At 48.2% G+C, this 18,084-nt stretch overlaps 1 protein-coding gene across 1 annotated transcript in view; it reads left to right on the top strand.

The window, feature by feature from the left end:
• The first annotated feature begins 5,999 nt into the window (after positions 1–5,999).
• The window catches only part of CHRNA5 (cholinergic receptor nicotinic alpha 5 subunit), a 45,474-nt gene continuing 33,389 nt past the window's right edge, over positions 6,000–18,084 (top strand). The window contains exon 1 of the mRNA XM_032341844.1: positions 6,000–6,373. Within this exon, the coding sequence (XP_032197735.1) occupies positions 6,247–6,373 (127 nt within the window). The 5' untranslated portion in view covers positions 6,000–6,246. The remainder of the gene's footprint in view (positions 6,374–18,084) is intronic.

Below are 18,084 nucleotides of genomic sequence, written 5' to 3'. Positions count from 1 at the left end.
ACGCAGCCTAGGATCAGGATGTCCTTTGGAGCGCAGAGTGTCTCAAGCATTCTTCAGTGTGCAAGTGACTGAAAACACCTGAAATTAATCAGGCGTGTTCTAGAAGAGCAAGGAAAGATCGCGTCTCGGGGGCACAGCTGTGGAGCTGGACGTTATCAATGATTTCCCGTCGTCAGAGACCTGGCTCAGGTGGCTTGGAATTAGGTTAAAGATAATCAATTCTCTGGGACAATCAATGTCATCTATTACTCTAACCCTCAGAGGGAACTCTGTGTTGCCGAAAGATACCCATCCGGTCGCGCTTCTCGGCCATAAAACACTCGGCATCAGTCACTATTGCACAGGAACTGAAGCTGGGGGAGGCCCTTGCTAAGTCAGTTCAGGTGGGTAATGAGCAGGTTCCCAAACGAACGCCCCAGTGTGGTGTCTTCTTACCCTCCCTTCCCTAAAACCATTATGCGGTCGTGTACAAATCACAAATGAAGTCTATTTAATTTTGAATTTTTTATGTGCTTTTTGTGAGTTTCAGAATTTCATTACACCCCTTGATTGGAGTGGGAACAATGAAATTGGCAATCGTTAAATTAAATTCTGGGATGGCAGTTCTGCTGCTGGGTGTGTAGCCACAAATTTTTGGAGCATCTGTGGTCTATACCTGTGGTATAATTTGTCCTTTGAACTTACTCTGGATGCGTGGGGCAGTGTCTATGAATATCTGTCAGTTCCAGAATAGAAAGTGAGTGACGTCCGGGTTGTGTGTTTGATAAAAATACTTAAATTCTACCTTTTGCACTGAATTAAGCACTTACAATCGTGTCTTGCAGACATCAAAATAGGGGCTTAATGTCTTTTATAAATCTACACCACTGGGCCATCGGTGAACAGGTCACTTAATGCAGTACAATTTATACTAGGTTGTGTTTACTTAGTACAAATGTTGAGCTTTGCATAGCGAGTAATTGCAAATCTGGTGAAGAAATGTATGGAAATCCATATTCGTCCTTTTTTTTAACCATAGAAATCTCTATGCTTTAGCAGCTTTATTTTTTTTTTTTTAAAGATTTTATTTATTTATTTGACAGACAGAGAGCACAAGCAGAGAGGCAGGCAGAGAGAGAGGAGGAAGCAGGCTCCCCGCCGAGCAGAGAGCTCCATGTGGGGCTCAATCCTGGGACCCTGAGATCATGACCCAAGCCAAAGACAGAGGCTTTAACCCACTGAGCCACGCAGGCACCCGAAGCAGCTTTATCGAGATAGCAAAAACACATGTGTCTAGGAAGTGTGCGCGTGGCAACAGGATCACCACAATCGAGCTAATTAACTCACCTACAACCTCCACGGAACTACCACTGCTGTGTTGGGATTTGGTTCAGATGTCTCCGTGTGTATTGTTTCTGTTTGTTTTAAAAGAAAAATTCTTTCATGATGTGCTTCATCACTCCTGGATGTAAAAGCTCTGGACGTTTCTGGGGCAGGGGTTTTTCAGGGGAAAACGTATCTTTATTTGTAAGAAGAGCTTATATTTGTCCAGATAACATTATAATTCACTCTGTTTTATGAATTGCCATTTCCTTGTCCACTTGTGTTTTTCTTCTGGTCATTGGCTCTATTGCGGCATAGAAATGCTATTATTAGGGGCGCCTGGGTGGCTCAGTGGGTTAAGCCTCTGCCTTCGGCTCAGGTCGTGGTCCCTGGGTCCTGGGATCAAGCCCTCTGTCGAGCTCTCTGCTCAGCAGGGAGTCTGCTTCTCCCTCTCTCTTTGCCTGCCTCTCTGCCTACTTGTGATATCTCTCTGTCAAATAAATAGATAAAATCTTAAAAAAAAAAAGAACTGCTATTATTAAACTCTCTGGACACAGCTCAGATATGTATATGGTTTATATTTTTGTGATCTGTGATTTTATGCACTTCTACTTAGCTATTACAGTGTAATAAAAATATGGCCAACTAATTTTCTTTCTTGAAGCTTTGTACATGAAAATATGTCTGCCCTTTTACATTTTGATTAGTCATTGAAATAGCCCCTGAAAAAAGGAACTTTTAGTCTTATATCATTTCTCTTGAAGGATGAATTTTAATACCCTATCAATACTGGCTTTTTTTTCCCCTTTAATCTGTGAAAACGTATTTAATTTCAGCAGTAAAATTGACAGCATCCATTTTTATCTTTAATTAACTTTTCAGTTTGGCTTTCATTTTAAAGGCTCACAGCAGAATTTATCACCAAACTACAATGGAAATGCTGAATGGGAGATTTGAGAATCTGCCCAGCTCTGCGTTTGGCTCATCTGACCCCATTACAAGGCAGGAAGTGCACAACAAGGTCGGTACGCAGGACGCCACCTTGGGTCACCCCACTGCCAGACGGCCGTGGTTATCGGACTTCTGACTGCCCCCCCCACCCCCGTGCTCTTTGGCTGCAAAGCACCAGTTTCCCTTTGCTTAAGGGCTTTGTAGGTGAGCACATCAGAGAATAACCACCCCATAGAGGATGACCCCCTCTGCCTCCCGACGGCAGGCCGGTGGCAGAGCCTGCCTCCAGGTTGTAAGGCGCCACTTATAAAATAAAATAGGACAAAATCAGAGAGAGAGAGAGACAAACCACAAGGGAGGGTTGCTGGAGGTGGGGGCTGGGGTAGCAGGGGTTTGGGCATTTGAGGAGGGCTCGTGAGGTGATGAGTGCTGGGAGTTATATGCAACTGGTGAATCCCTGACCTCTGCCTCTGAAACCAATAATACACTGTATGTTAATTAACTGAATTTAAATAAATAAAAAAAAAGATTGGGGTGGGGCCCACAGAGCGCCTTCATTCAGAATGGTGGTCTCTGAGGCCTGGGTTTGAGTCTCCGCTCACCATCTTCGGCTCGCTAGCTCTGAGATCTGGGGCAGACTCCCCAGCATTCATGCATTCACCCAGCAAACGGTCTGAGCCTCGACCGGAGCTCCAAACGCCGGGCGCAGCCAGGTGAGCGAGGTGGACATAGCTGCTGCCTTTGGGAGCAAATGTCCTATGGGAGGGACCGCATACTGAAGGGCGTGCATCACACAGACTGTGACATGTGCTGAGGGGAGGGTGCAGAGGGAGAGGAGGACCCGACCACAGGGCTAGTTTGTCTCTCAGGAGGTGACAGGAATCGGACACCCCAGGGGAGGTGGGGGTAAGAGAGAAAGGGCAGGCACCTGGAATACCAGAACACCGGGGAGGCAGGTGCAAGGGGGAGGGGTGAGGCTGGCGTTAGTGAGGGCAGCCGGGCTACTCCGAGGGCCCTGGCACAGACTTGGGCTTTGGCTTTCCACGTTCAGACGATCACTCAGGCTGCCCTCTGCAGAATGTGCTGGGGCGCACCGGGCAGCAGGCTAAGCTGGAGATGCCTACAGTGGGAGGGAGGAACAGGGGCGGGTTCAAGGATCAGTCAGGTGATGAGCCAGGAAGGGGCGTTGAATGTGCCCAGAGAGGTGGGGGTCGGGGGGACCTGAGCATGCCGTGTTTAGTTGGAGTAAGTCGCTGCACGGTGGTGCTATGGACTGAGCTGGGAAGAAGGAGAGGCCAGGCTGGACTGGGACTTCCCAAGTGCCTGCAAGTGACCCAGGGGGACACACTGGGGCTCTGAGGTGAGATCAGCACCTGAGTGTGCATCTGCTCATGTCAGTATGTGGGAGACCCCTCCATGCCCACCATCACAGAGTGTGGGCAGAAGAGCAGGGACCTGCGGAGAGAACGGAGGACAGGACAGCTCGAGGTTGACAAGACACTGCCCTTGTTGGAGAGCTTGAGATCACGTGGGCTTGTGTATTTAAAGAGTGCATAGATCATGACAACCCCCCACTCCTTAGCAAGGTTAACATGGTGATGATTAAGTTCCACTTTCTGTGGCAGGGCACTGACTGGCTGGTGGGTAGATTCTAGGCCTGGGAGCTCATTATCTAGGAGAGGACACAAGATTTAGAGAGAAAAAGATGGAAAGTAGGAATGCAAGAGATTCTGGGTCCCGAGAGAAGAGAGGCGGCTAAGGCTGGGAGGCACCAGGCTGTGCTTCATGGTGTGAGCAGCATTTGAGGGGGGTCCTGAAGAAATGGTGGATGTGGATATTCCAAGAAGGGGTGGAGGAGGATGACCGCAGGCAGGGATGAGGGGCGAGAACCCCACTCTGGTCAGAGGGCAGTGTGTCTGGGATGCAGATCTGACGATGCCTATTACCAGAGTCAGGTGTGGCACCGCAGCCAGCAACTGAGAGTGACGGGTGTACCCTTACAGAAAAGCCATCCAAGATGCACACTTTATGTTCCATAATTATTTGCTTGGATTTTAAAGTGCCCAACAAATTTCTCACTATGCCTTTCACGTACAAGCAATCACAACGAGTGGTCCTTTCCCCCAGACTATGTCCATCACCGCTATTCTCATGGTTATTGATAGAACTCCCGGGAGAGGTCCGGGAGTTGCAATTATGCTTGCTGATGGGGCTGACGCCACCCAGGTTTCCCCCTGAAAGGTCCTGTGCCCTCCCGCCATGATTCAGCTGCTGCTTCCAGTCCCCTAGCTGTGAAGGTGCAGTAACACTTGCCTTGCTCAGATGCTGTTCCAGTGAGCTGTGTGAGTCTATGCGCCCCATCTGCTGAGCGGAGTGAACAGAAGTGTGCAGCCAAGGGACCACACACACTTTCCTTCCAGTGCAGGAGGGTCAGTGGGGACTCACCCGACCCCTCTCTGTGGCCCCAGCAGAGCAGCAGCATTGGGCTTTGTTTCCATGCTCCTGGCTGTACTTAGACGGAGGGGAGATGTCTTACCTGAACTTAACCATTTTAACATTCTTTACAACCAGGTTTTTTATCAGACTTTCTGGGTCTGGAGCTTGGTGTGAAATTCCTGCTCATGAGGAGTCTTAGAGGTGTGAAAAATCAGCGAAACGCTCTGCCACACAAGTTTAAAGTCAGTTCGCCTGAACCTCTTCAGCCAAACGAAGCTTTCTAATCAATTATGAACAGAGAATGAAATGTAGGGTCGGGAGGGATTGCAGATGGCACACCAGCAGCAGTCTGCGGGGGCCAGTGGCTGCATTTCTGTTGCATGGAGTCATCAGTCTTTACAGATGCTGGTGGCCGGGGACACGGGGTGGGGGCACTGCTTATGGACAGGCGCTCATGGTCCCCTACACTGTGGTGGGGGCACCGCTTATAGATGCTCATGGTCCCGCACACCGTGTGGGGGGCACGGAGAGGGGGTTACTGCTTATAGACAGGCGCTCATGGTCCTGCTACACTGTGGGGGGGGCACCGCTTACAGACGCTCATGGTCCTGCTACACTGTGGGGGGGGGGCACCGCTTACAGACGCTCATGGTCCGGCACCCGGTGGGGGGGCACACGGCGGGGGGGCACCGCTTACAGACGCTCATGGTCCGGCACACTGGGAGCATGGCCCACGCCGAGACGGCTGCGTGTCATATCTGCGGGCGCCTGAAGGAGGGTCCGGACGGCGCCCTCCGGGTTCCCACGCTTGGCTTCAGGGACTGGGGAGCGGACAGGCGTCCCTCCCACCACGTCCTCGCGCTTCAGCCCGCGCCCCTGTTCCTCGGCCGTAGTCCTGAGGACCGGGAAGGACGTCCTCCTGCCGGCGGGGCGCAGACTGCGGGCCCGCCGCCCCCGGAGCCGCACACAGCGCGGACGTTAATCAGATGGTGACCACAGGTAGCTGGGGGCCTGCCCACGTCGCCCCAGGCCAGATGAGGGACCGGCCAGCGGCGCCAGGCCCGGCCTCCCCCTTCCCGGGATTGCGGGCTTGGCTGCAGCCGCCGGCACTGGGGCGCGGAGTCCGGCCCGTTAAGGGGCGGGGCCAGGGGCGGGGCCAGGCGCGGAAAAGGCGGAGCTCTGGCTCTAGGCTAACTTCTAAGCCGAGAGGCCAAAGGCGGACTGGGGAACACGGAGGCGGAGCTACGGGCGAGCGGGCGGGGCCAATGAGAAGGGGCGGGAAAGGGGGCGGGGCCGGCGCGCGAGCCCCCTCATGCGCCCGGAACCTCCTCACGCGCGCGGAGTCTCCTCAGGCGCCGCGAGCCGGCGGTAGCCCTGCAGGCTGAGGTGGCCGCGCCGGCACCGGACTGAGGCGCGCTCGCGGAGCAGCCCCTCCGCAGCGGCGTCCGCTCTCCGTCGGCTCCTGCCCCTCCCCGGTTTCCGCCCGCTGGAGCCCGAGTTCCTTTCCCGCGCGGCCGTCGTCAGGCGGCCGCCGGCGTTCCCGCGCGGGGCCGGGCGATGTCTGCGTGGGGGTCCCGGCCCGCGGTCCTCGGCCTCGGGTCCCGCCCGCTCCGCCTCCTCCTCCTCCTTCAGCTGGTCGCGGGGCGCTGGGGCCCGGCCGGCGCGGCGGGCGGCGCGCCTGGAGGTGAGGCTGGGCGGCCGGGGGTCCCGGGATTGCGGGGCGGCTCAGAAGGGTCAGGGGCGCGCGGCGGCGGGGGTCGGGGGGAGCGCAGAAGGGGCGGGGGTCGCGGGGTTCGGGGCCTGGGAGGCATGCGGGGTCGGGGCGCGGGGCGGCGTCGCGCAGGGCCCCAGCTGGGGCGGGCTCGGGCGGGGGTTCAGGCCGCGCGCCCAGCTGGTTGGCTCAGACTCCGGGAGGCCGCTTGGGGCTGTGTCCCGTGACCCGCGTCACCGGAGACCGCTGGGTGACACCGGGGACGCGGTCTCCACCTCTCGGGGTCCCAGAGGCCACTGGGACCCGCGGGGCCGTCCGTCCGCGCCCGCGTCGCTCCGGAGCTCACAGGCGTGCGGCCGCTCGCCCGCCCCGTCCGCCGTCGCCCCGCGGGGCAGGCGTTCCGTGGGCCGTGCCGGCCGCTGCCCGCCGGTGGCCCCGAGAGCCGCGCTGGGGCGGGGATAGCAGCAGCGGCACAAAGAGCGCGTCTCCAGGTTCCGGGCGCGGGGACACTCCGGGCCGCTCTCTCGGATCCCGAAGCTCCGCGGCGCGCTCCCGGCGCAGGAGCGGGAGGACGAGCGCCGCGTTCGCGCCGGTGCGCGGCTCCCGGGAGCCCGTGCTGAGGGGCGGCGGTGGTCAGGAGCCGGCGGGACCTGGCCGCGCCCGCCGTGAGCCGTGGCTTCGGGTCCCGAGGCTCGAGCGGCTCCGCGCAGGCGGGACGCGTGTGGGGACGCGGGAAGGACGGCGGCTCGCGCTCCCGCGGGGACCCCGTGCCGGGACTGTCGTGACGAAGGCGCTGCGGCGCTGGCAGGCGGCGACCCGGGGCCGCGCGACGACCCCGCCGTGTCCGCGGTGCTCGGCCTCCTCGGGGACCGCGGGGATCCGTCGCTGTCCTCCGCGCGGTCTCCGGACTCCGTCGTGCGCCCGAGGCCGGTGCGGTGCCGGCCAGACCCGAGGGCCACAGGCCCCGCACCCTGACGCGCTGGAGGCGAGCGCTCGGGGGCGGCGGCAGCCGTGTGCCCCGCGTGGCGCGCAGGGTGCTGGTGGCGCAGCCAGGCGGGCCCGGGGTGGCCCGAAGCCCGCGCTTGAAGCACCGTCACGTTCTGTCGCGTTTGTTTCCTCTTTGCCCACGGGAGCTCCTCAGGACCTGGGCCTCGTTTTCGGGGTTCATGTCAGTTCGCGTGTCCGCGGAGGGTCAGGGGTGCCGCACGGTGACTCGGGGCTCGGGTGACCCCGTCAGCGGTCCCACCGCCAGCCCCTGCTCTGCCGACCGCCGCGGTCCTCCGTCGTGCAGAGAAGAGCTGGGACGCGGCTCGGAGCCGGCGTGGCGCGGGCGTCGGGGAGCTCTCTGGGCAGGACGCCGGAGCCGTAGCCTCTCCGGACCATGGAACGAGGGGTCGCGTGGCTTCCCGCTGCGGCGCCACCACCCCGAGACCGTGTGCGCTCGCGGTGCGCGGTCACGCGAGAACAGAGTGAAACTGTGCACTAGAGGGGGTGCGCGACCGGGGGTGCGCGACGGGGGTGCGCGACGGGGGGGTGCGCGACGGGGGAGCACGCTGGCTCCCGAGTGTCGCGGGGGCTTGGGCCCCGCCTCCAGCACTCTCGGACGCCGCCGCCCGCCGGCTGGACGCTTGACCCTAACCCTGAGAGGGCGGCCGCGGACGCTTCGGTCCCTTCAGCCGTCATTGCTTTGGTATTACATTTCGTGGTTTTCATATTTATGTTGAACTCGGTTTTATTTTCCTTACAGACGATCCTATTCGTTGATTAGAGAGAGCGCCAGCGGGGAGGGGGCAGAGGGAGAGAGAGAAGCGGCCGGCTGATCCCGCTGGTGGGCGGATGGGGACCTGACCCCGGGACTCTGCGTGGCGGACCGACGCGCCCGGGCGTCCCCGATACGACCTTAGGATTTTCACTTGTTTCTTATGGTTTTCTGCGACCAGTCCTCAGGGGAAGAAAGGACGTCTAGTCCGCCAGCGGCTGTACCTAGTGGCCGGCGGGAAACTGCAGAGTTTGTGACTCAAGAGGCAGCTTTGTGCACACTAAAGGATAACGGGGCGCCTGGCCGGCTCAGCTGCGACAGCGGGTGACTCTTGACCTCGGGGTCACGAGTTCGAGACCCACAGCCGGGGTATAGGGATTATGAAAAATAAATTAAGAAATTAAAAAGGAGAATAATTAGTACATGAAGATAATACCTGCCTTTTTAACTGACCTGACCACGATTGGGGCGGCGAAGTACGCGAGTCAGTCATTGGTCAGTTATACTTCTCGGCTGTGGGACAGTTTAAGTGGTTGAAACTTTATTTTTAGTATATGTGGTAAGAAGTTCTGTCATGAAGAGGGGAGTAAAATAGTTGTTTCAGGGAAAACAAGAGCTGTGAAGGATTTCTTTTTCTTGTCACCTTTCGTTTTTCTCACTCACGTTTTCAGAAGCTAACAGGACTACGCACCTAGTGGCCGTCCTCTCTCCTTCTGTGACGGCGTCCCCAAGAGTCTCTGGGGGCCTCAGGTCCTCAGGCAGACCTTCCGCATTACTTGAAATTACACATTAAACAGCCGCGCTCTGTGAGCTCGCCTGTGAGCACCTGGCAGGCCGGTCCGACTGTGCATTTCCCCGTGAACCCGACTTACTAATGTAGCAACTTTGAAAGGTTTTCAGTCATTCGTCAGAATAGAGTTTTTTTTCATCCTGTAATCTACAAATTAGATCTAGCAGGTAATTTTTTATAATTAGGATATGACTTTTTAGCACAGTCATTTCAGTACAGAACATTTTTCTTCTAATAGTAGTCTTTTCCCTTAAGAAGTGAAATTATTTTTCTCAGATGTAATTTTAAGTTAATATTCAATAAGCATGTCTTAACAATTTGAGTTGGCAAATTTGGAATAGTTGTGAAAAAAGTTTATAACTTGTTTGCTTAGAAGTCTACGCTCCAGAACAGCATGGGTATAGTTTTAAAATGACAGTAGGATAGAAGAGATTACTTTAGCGATCCTTTTCTGCTCTTCAGCTAAAATGTTCATTTAACAATTTTTTTTAAAGATTTTATTTATTGGGGCGCCTGGGTGGCTCAGTGGGTTAAGCCGCTGCCTTCGGCTCAGGTCATGATCTCAGGGTCCTGGGATCGAGTCCCGCGTCGGGCTCTCTGCTCAGCAGGGGGCCTGCTTCCCTTCCTCTCTCTCTGCCTGCCTCTCTGCCTACTTGTGATCTCTCTCTGTCAAATAAATAAATAAAATATTAAAAAAAAAAGATTTTATTTATTTATTTGACAGAGAGAAATCACAAGTAGATGGAGAGGCAGGCAGAGAGAGAGGAGGAAGCAGGCTCCCTGCTGAGCAGAGAGTCCGAGGCTGGACTCGATCCCAGGACCCTGAGATCATGACCCCGAGATCATGACCCCAGCTGAAGGCAGAGGCTTAACCCACTGAGCCACGCAGGTGCAAGGATCTGTTTCCATTTTGGGGAATACATGATATTGTTTCTCCTGTGTTGAATTCAGAAAACTTATCTTTTTCCCCCTTAAGTAGAATTATAAAACCCTCTTTAAAAAAAAAAATTATTTATTTATTTATTTATTTATTTGAGTGAGAGAGAGAGAGAGAGAAAACATGAGAGAGATCAGTGGGAGAAGCAGACTCCCTGCCAAGCAGGGAGCCCGATGTCGGACTCAATCCCAGGACTCCAGGATCATGACCTGAGCCGAAGGCAGTCACTTAACCAACTATGCCACCCAGGTGCCCTATAAAACCCTTTTACCAGTAAAAAGAGCAATTAAATATAAATATTTGAATTCTGACAAAAAAGATAGCATGCACTTTTTTTTTGAAGTATGTCATCTACTATGTTTTAACAGTAACACAAATATTTACACCAAAGTGTGATAGGGGCTTTAATAGAACCATGACAGAATAACAGAACGGCCAGGAAATCATGGTCAGTTCTCTTCAAAACATTCCCTCCACCTCTGGGCCTTACAGGCCTGGTTCTTGCTCAAGGAAATGGGTTCCTCTGTCGTCCTGTCCAGTTCCGCTTACTTGTACACTGTCCCGTATGGCAGAGCCTGGAATGTGGGCACACTAGCTCTCCACTGCCATGTCCACACTATTACCTCTTTCTTCCCTTCTGAACAGAATATATATTTTTTTCTAACAGAAATATATATATATATATATATATATATATAAAAAATATATATATATGTATACATATATATATAAAATATATATATGTAGGTTTGATGCAAAACACCTAGCAGCAGCTGGTCACTGCTAACAATGTAGTGTAGTGTCCATCCAGATTGTTCTCTGTGCATGTGTGATTTTCTCTGGTGTGTGCAAGCTTTCTAGGATAATGTGGTCCAACTTATTTATTTTTGCTTTTGTTGCTTTTGCTTTTGGTGTCGGATTCGGAAAATTATCGCCAAGACCTTTGTCAAGGAGGTTACACCAATGTTTTCTTCTACGAGTTCTGTGGTTTCAGATCTGACGTTCAAGTCTATAAACCTCTTGAGTTAATTTTTGTGCCTGGTGTGAGAAAGTGGTCGGGTTTCATTCTTTTGCATGTGGCTGTCTGGTTGTCCCAACACCATTTATCAAAGAGACTGTCCTTTCCTACCTGTATATTCTTGGTTCCTTTGTCCTAAGTTAATTGACCACAGAAGCATGGGTTTATTTCTGAGCTCTTTATTCTGTTCCACTGATCCGTGTGTCTGGTTTTATGGCGATATATACTGTTTTAATTACTACAGATTTGTAATATAGTTTGAAACCCGGGAGCATGATGCCTCCAGCTTTGTTCTTTCTCAAGTTTGCATTGCCTATTCGGGCTGTTTATGGATCTGTACAAATTTTAGGATTACTTGCTCTATTTCTTTGAGAAATGCCATTGGAATTTTGATAGGGATTGCATTCAATCTGCACATCATTTGGGGGAGTATGGACATTTTAACTGTTCTTTCAATCCATGAGCATGGAATATCTTTCCATTTGTTTCTTTCATTTGTTTCTTCCGTTTCTTTCATTGTTGTCTTTCATTTCTTTAATGTCTTGTAGCTCTCATTATATAGGTGTTTCATCTCCATGGTTAAATTCATTCCTAAGCATATTTTTTTCTTTTTATGCAATTGTAAATGGAAGGTTTAAAAAACCTTGCTCTTTCTGATAGTCTGCTATAGAAAGGCAATGATTTTTTTGAATGTTGATTTTGTACTCTGCAGTTTTACTAAATTTGTTCATTCTAACAGCTTTTTGGTGGAGTCTTTAGGGTTTTCGATATATAACATCATGTCATCTGGAAATAATGACAGTTTTCCTTCTTCTTACCAGTGTGAATACCTTTTATTTCTTATTCTTGCTTCATTGCTCTGGCTAAGACTTCCAGTACTATGTTGAATTAAAGTGGTGACAGTGGGCATCCTTATCTTGCTCCTGATCTTGGGAAAACTTTTCAGCTTTTCACTGTTGTATATGGCCTTAGCTGTGGGCTTATCATACATGGCCTTCATGATTTGGAGGTGGATTTCCTCTGTGTCCACTTTGTTGGAAGTCTTTGTCATCAATGGATATTGAAGTCAGTCAAGTGTTTTTCTGCATTCATTGAGATGATCATGTGATTTTTACCCTTCACGTTGTTAATGTGGTGTATCCCACTGACTGCTGGGTGGGTGTTAGATTGTCCTCGCATCCCTGGAGTAAATCTCACTTGGTCATGTTGAATGATCCTTTAGTGTGTTGGTGATTTGGTTTGCTGCTGTGTAGCTTAGAATTATCTCATCTGTGTTTGTCAGGGATGTTGGCCTGTGATTCTCTTTCCTGCGGCATCCTTGTCTGGTTTTGGTTTCAGGGTAATGTTGGTCTCATAGAATGAGTTCGGAAGTGTTTCTTCCTCTTCTATTTTTGGAAGAACTTGAAAGTTGGAGAAGGATTGGTAATAATTCTTCGGATGATTGGTAGAATTCACTAGTATTTGTTGTGAGGAATGAAGTCTTAATTAAAAAAAATAGACTGTTACTAGGAAACATATAAAACATTACAAAGAAACAAGGAACATAAATGTGGCAGCATTGCCTACTTCGTTTTATCTTTGTTATTTGCAAGGGAACACTTGTGGGGTGACTATTCAGATAACATTTTTCTACAGTTATATCCACACTGTTTGTCACGTTTTCTCAGCGGTGATCAGAGCTGTGTTGCCCACGTAGCTCCTTGTGTGAGCTCCATCATAAAGACATTCTCCTTTTAGTGACAGCGTTATCAAGACGCCATTCACACACCATATGACTCACCTATTTAAAGTGCATGATCCCGAGAATTTTAGTATATTCAGGCTAGTGCTGCTGTCACTGAACATGGTATTTGAACATGATCTCCCTCCTCCCCCATACCGCTCTCTCCCTAGGCAATCACCAATCTGCCTCACTATCTCTAGATTTGCCTGTTCTGGAGAGTTCACGGAAGTGGAATCATATAATTCACAGTCTTTGGGACTGGCTTCTTTACATAGCGTGTTATTGAAAAGGTTTACCCACATTCCAGCCTGCACCATTCATTCATTCATTCATTCATTTTTGTGGCAAATTAATATTCCTTTGGATATTCCACATTTCATCTCTCCATTTATCCTTTGATGGGCATCTGGGCGGTTTCTACCTTTTGGCTGCTGTGAACATTTGTGTGCAAGTTTTGTGTGGACGGCTGTTTGCATTTCTCTTGGGTGTGTACCGAGAATGGAATTGCCAGGACTATCACAGCCCTGTAGTTAACTCTCTGAGGAACGGACAGATGTTTTCCAAGGCAGCCACATCACTTTCCATTCCCGCCAGGAGTGTATGAGGGTCCCAGTTTCTCCACATCTTTACCGACACTAGTTAATCTTTGATTTTGATTATAGGCATGTCCCTGGGTGTGGAATGGTAACTCATTGTAGGTTTTTAAAAAAATATATTTTATTTATTTTTAAGTAGTCTCTACAGTCGACTTGGGGCTTGAATTCATGACCCCAAGATCAAGGGTCCCACGTCCCACCGACAGCCAGCCAGGTGCCTTCATTGTAGTTTTGGTTGGCGTTTTTCTGATGGATAAAGTTGTTGAATATGTTTTCAGACACTCGTTGGCTCTTCTTCTTCAGAGAAATGTTCAGATCCCTTACCCATTATAAAACTGGCTTATTGGGTCTTTTTATGATTGACTTGTAAAGGTCATTTGTGTATTCTAGATATACACCCCTTGTCAGATAAATGGTCTGCAAATGTTTTCTCCCAGTTCCCTCTTTTTTTAAGTCAGGAAGGGCAGAAAAACTAAAACATATTAAGTAACTATCATGATCAGCATTATACCTAGTTAGGACTGTAGAAGTTGCCGGAGCATAGAAATGATTTCTATCTTTTGGAGGTTTAGGTTTCTTTGGAGACCCCAGACTTACGTGACAAAACTGGAAAGCAACACAGAACAGTGCATGTTAAAGAGCACACAATCTCAGTGAATCTGTGTTTGTCAGGGATGTTGGCCTGTGATTCTCTCTCCTGTGGCATCCTTGTCTGGTTTTGGTTTCAGGCTAAAGTTGGTCTCATAGAATGAGTTCGGAAGTGTTCCTTCCTCTTCTATATTTGGAAGAACTTGAAAGTTGGAGAAGGATTGGTAATAATTCTTTGAATGATTGGTAGAATTCACAGTGAATTTATGGAAGAGACTGTCCTAGATTTTTCTTTTCTTGGAAGTTTTAAATTACCGATTCAATCTTCTTACTAATTATCAGTCTGTTCACATTTTCTGTGTCACCATGATTCAGTCTCAGTAGGTTGTGTACCTAGGAATTTACCTGTTCTAGGTTGTCTAGTTTGTTGGCATGTAACTGCTTGCAATAGTCTTTTATGAGCCTTTGTATTTCCGTGGTATCATTCGTAAAATTTCCTGTTTCATTTCTGATTTTATTTATTTGGGTCGTCTTTTTTTCTTGATGAGTCTAGCTAAAGGTTTATCAGTTTTGATTATCTTTCAGGGAATCAGCTCTTTGTTTCATTGATCTTTATTTTTTAGTCTCTTTTTATTTATTTCTTCTCTGATCTTCATTATTTCCTTCCTTTTAACTTTAGGCTTTGTTCATCTTTTTCTGACTCCTTGAAGTGTAAAGTTATGTTTTTATTTGAGACTTTTCTTGTTTCTTGATATAGACATTTATAGCTAGGAACTTCCCTCTTAAAACTTTTTGCTGCATCCCACAAGTTTTGGTATTTATATTTCCATTTTCATTTTTCTCAGCATTTTAAAAATTTCTCTTGAATTCTTCTTCAACCTACTAGCTGTTTGATAGCGTGCTGTTTAATCTCTACATACTTGTGAATTTTCCAGTTTTACTCTTGTAATTAATTTCTAGTTTCATGCTGTTGTGGTCAGAAAAGATTCTTGACATGATTTTTTTTTTTTTAAGATTTTATTTATTTATTTGTCAGAGAGAGAGCGAGCGAGAGCGAGCACAGGCAGACAGAGTGGAAGGCAGAGTCAGAGGGAGAAGCAGGCTCCCTGCGGAGCAAGGAGCCCGATGCGGGACTCGATCCCAGGACGCTGGGATCATGACCTGAGCCGAAGGCAGCTGCTTAACCAACTGAGCCACCCAGGCGTCCCTCTTGACATGATTTTAATCCTCTTAAATTTATTAAGACTTGGTTTGTGGCCTACCATATGATCTATCCTGGAAGAATATATATTCTTTTGCCTTGGACAGAATGTTCTGTACATACCTAGGTCCGTCTGGTCTAATGTGTCCTTTAATGCTGATATTTTCTTGTTGCTTTTCTGTCTAGATGATCTAGCCATTTATGTAAGTGAGGTATTCAAATCCCTTACTATCATTATATTGTTATCTATGTCTCCTTTTAGATATGTTAATATTTGCTTTGTATATTTAGGTCCTCCCAAGTTGAGTGAATGAATCTTAATAAATATCACATACTTTTTTTTTGGATTTTCCTCTTTATCGTTATGGATCAACCATGTTTGTCTTTTAAAAAATTTTTGTTCATTTATTTATTTAAAGTACACTCTGTGCCCATCGTGGGGCTCGAACTCACAACCCTGAGATCAAGAGTTGCAGGCCCTCCACCTGAGCCGGTCAAGCAGCCCCATATTTGTCTTTAATTACAGTCTTTGTTTAAAGGCTGAGAGAAGTATAGCAGCTCCATGTGTTTTTAGTTTCTGTCTTCATGGCATCTCCTCTGTCCTCACTTTCCATCTGTGTGTGTCCTTACATCTAAAGTGAGTCTCTCTCAGGCAGCACATGGATGGGTCCATTGTTTCTCTTTTTTTTTTTTTTAATTTATTTATTTTCAGAAAAACAGTATTCATTATTTTTTCACCACACCCAGTGCTCCATGCAATCCGTGCCCTCTATAATACCCACCACCTGGTACCCTAACCTCCCACCCCCACCCCCCCGCCACTTCAAACCCCTCAGATTGTTTTTCAGAGTCCATAGTCTCTCGTGATTCACCTCCCCTTCCAATTTACCCCAACTCCCTTCTCCTCTCTAACACCCCTTGTCCTCCATGCTATTTGTTACACTCCACACAGAAGTGAAACCATATGATAATTGACTCTCTCTGCTTGACTTATTTCACTCAGCATAATCTCTTCCAGTCCCGTCCATGTTGCTACAAAAGTTGGGTATTCATCCTTTCTGATGGAGGCATAATACTCCATAGTGTATATGGACCCCATCTTCCTTATCCATTCGTCCGTTGAAGGGCATCTTGGTTCTTTCCATAGTTTGGCGACCGTGGCCATTGCTGCTATAAACATTGGGTTACAGATGGCCCTTCTTTTCACGACATCTGTATCCTTGGGGTAAATACCCAGGAGTGCAATTGCAGAGTCCATTGTTTCTAAACCATTCAGCCACTCTGCCTTTTGATTAGAGAATTTAATCAGTTTACATTTAAAATAGTTATTGATAGGTATGTACTAATTGTTGTTTGGTTAATTGCTTACTATTTTTGTAGTTCCTCTCTTGTTCTCATCCTTTATAGTTTAATGATTTTCTTTAGTGGTGTATTTATATTCCTTTCTCCATCTTTCTTGTATGTATAATAGGTTTTAGCTTTGTGGGTACCATGAGGCTTACATGTAACAACCTATGTCTTTAACAATCTGTTTTAAGTTGGTAACAACTTAAGTTTGATCCCATTCAAAAGGTTAACATTTTTACTCTTTCTCTGACCCATGTTTTATGCTTTTGATGTCACATTTTGATTTTTTTAGTCTTCAGTGTCCCTTAACTAATTATTGTAAACATAGTTATTTTTACAACTTTTGTCTTTTAGCTTTCATACTGGTTTGTAAGTGATTGACTACTTTTACTATATATTTACCTTTGCAATAGATTTATTGAGATTTATTCTTTCATATATTTTCTTGTTATTAATTAGTTCTCCTTCTTTTCAGCTTAAAGAAGTCCCTTTAACATTTCTTATAAGGCTGGTATTGTGGTCATGAACTCTTTCAGCATTTGCTTGTCAGGAAAACCATTTATCTCTCCTTCAGTTTTGAATGCTAACTCTCCTGGGTGGAGTCTTCTTTGTTGGAAAATGTTCCCTTTCAGTGCTTTGAATATATCACAATACTCTCTTTGGTCTGCCAAAGTTTCTGCTGGAAAATCTGCTGATAGCTTTATGGGGGTTCACTTGTATGTAAGTTGTTTTCTCTTGCCATTTTCCATATTTTCTTCTTATTTTTAACTTCTGATGTTTTAATTATAATGTATTTTGGTCTGGATCTCTCTGGGTCCTGTTTGGGACTTTCTGGGCTTCCTGGATCAGGATGTCTGTTTCCTTCCTCATGTTAGGAAAGTTTCCCACCACTTTTAATTAATTAATTAATTGATTAAAGATTTTATTATTTATGTATTCAAGAGAGAAATCCCAGGACCCCAAGATCATGACCTGAGCTGAAGTCAGATGCTTAATTTACTGAGCCACCCAGATGCCTTTATTTATTTACTTTTAAAGATTTATTTACTTATTTTAGAGGGGGGGAGGGACAGAACGAGTCTTTTTTTTTTTTAATTTCTTTTCAGCGTAACAGTATTCATTGCTTTGCACCATACCCAGTTCTCCATGCAATATGTGCCCTCCGTAATACCCACCACCTGGCTCCCCCAACCTCCCACCCCCACCCCTTCAAAACCCTCAGATTGTTTTTCAGAGTCCATAGTCTCTCATGGTTCACTTCCCCTTCCAATTTCCCGCAACTCCCTTCTCCTCTCCATCTCCTCATGTCCTCCATGTTATTTGTTATGCTCCACAAATAAGTGAAACCATATGATAATTGACTCTCTCTCCTTGACTTATTTCACTCAGCATAATCTCTTCCAGTCCCATCCATGTTGCTACAAAAGTTGGGTATTCATCCTTTGGGACAGAGAGAGTCTTAAGCTGACTCTACGCTGAGCACAGAACCTGAGGCAGGGCTCAATCCCACATCTCAGAGATCATGACCCAAGCCAAAACCAAGAACTGGAGGTTTAACTGACTGTGCCATCCAGGTGTTCCTCTGCCATTATTTTTTAAAATAAGATTTCTACATCTCTCACTTTTTCTGCTCTGTCTGGGAGCCCTGTGATGTGAGTGTTAGTCCATTTGATGTCGTCCCATAGGTCTCTTAACTTATCTTCACTTTTAAAAATTCTTTTTTCT

This window comes from Mustela erminea, chromosome 5 (assembly GCF_009829155.1).
Source record: "Mustela erminea isolate mMusErm1 chromosome 5, mMusErm1.Pri, whole genome shotgun sequence".
Classification (NCBI taxonomy): domain Eukaryota; kingdom Metazoa; phylum Chordata; class Mammalia; order Carnivora; family Mustelidae; genus Mustela; species Mustela erminea.
Note: the sequence above shows the minus strand (reverse complement) of the source record. Positions and strands in the feature narration are given on the sequence as shown.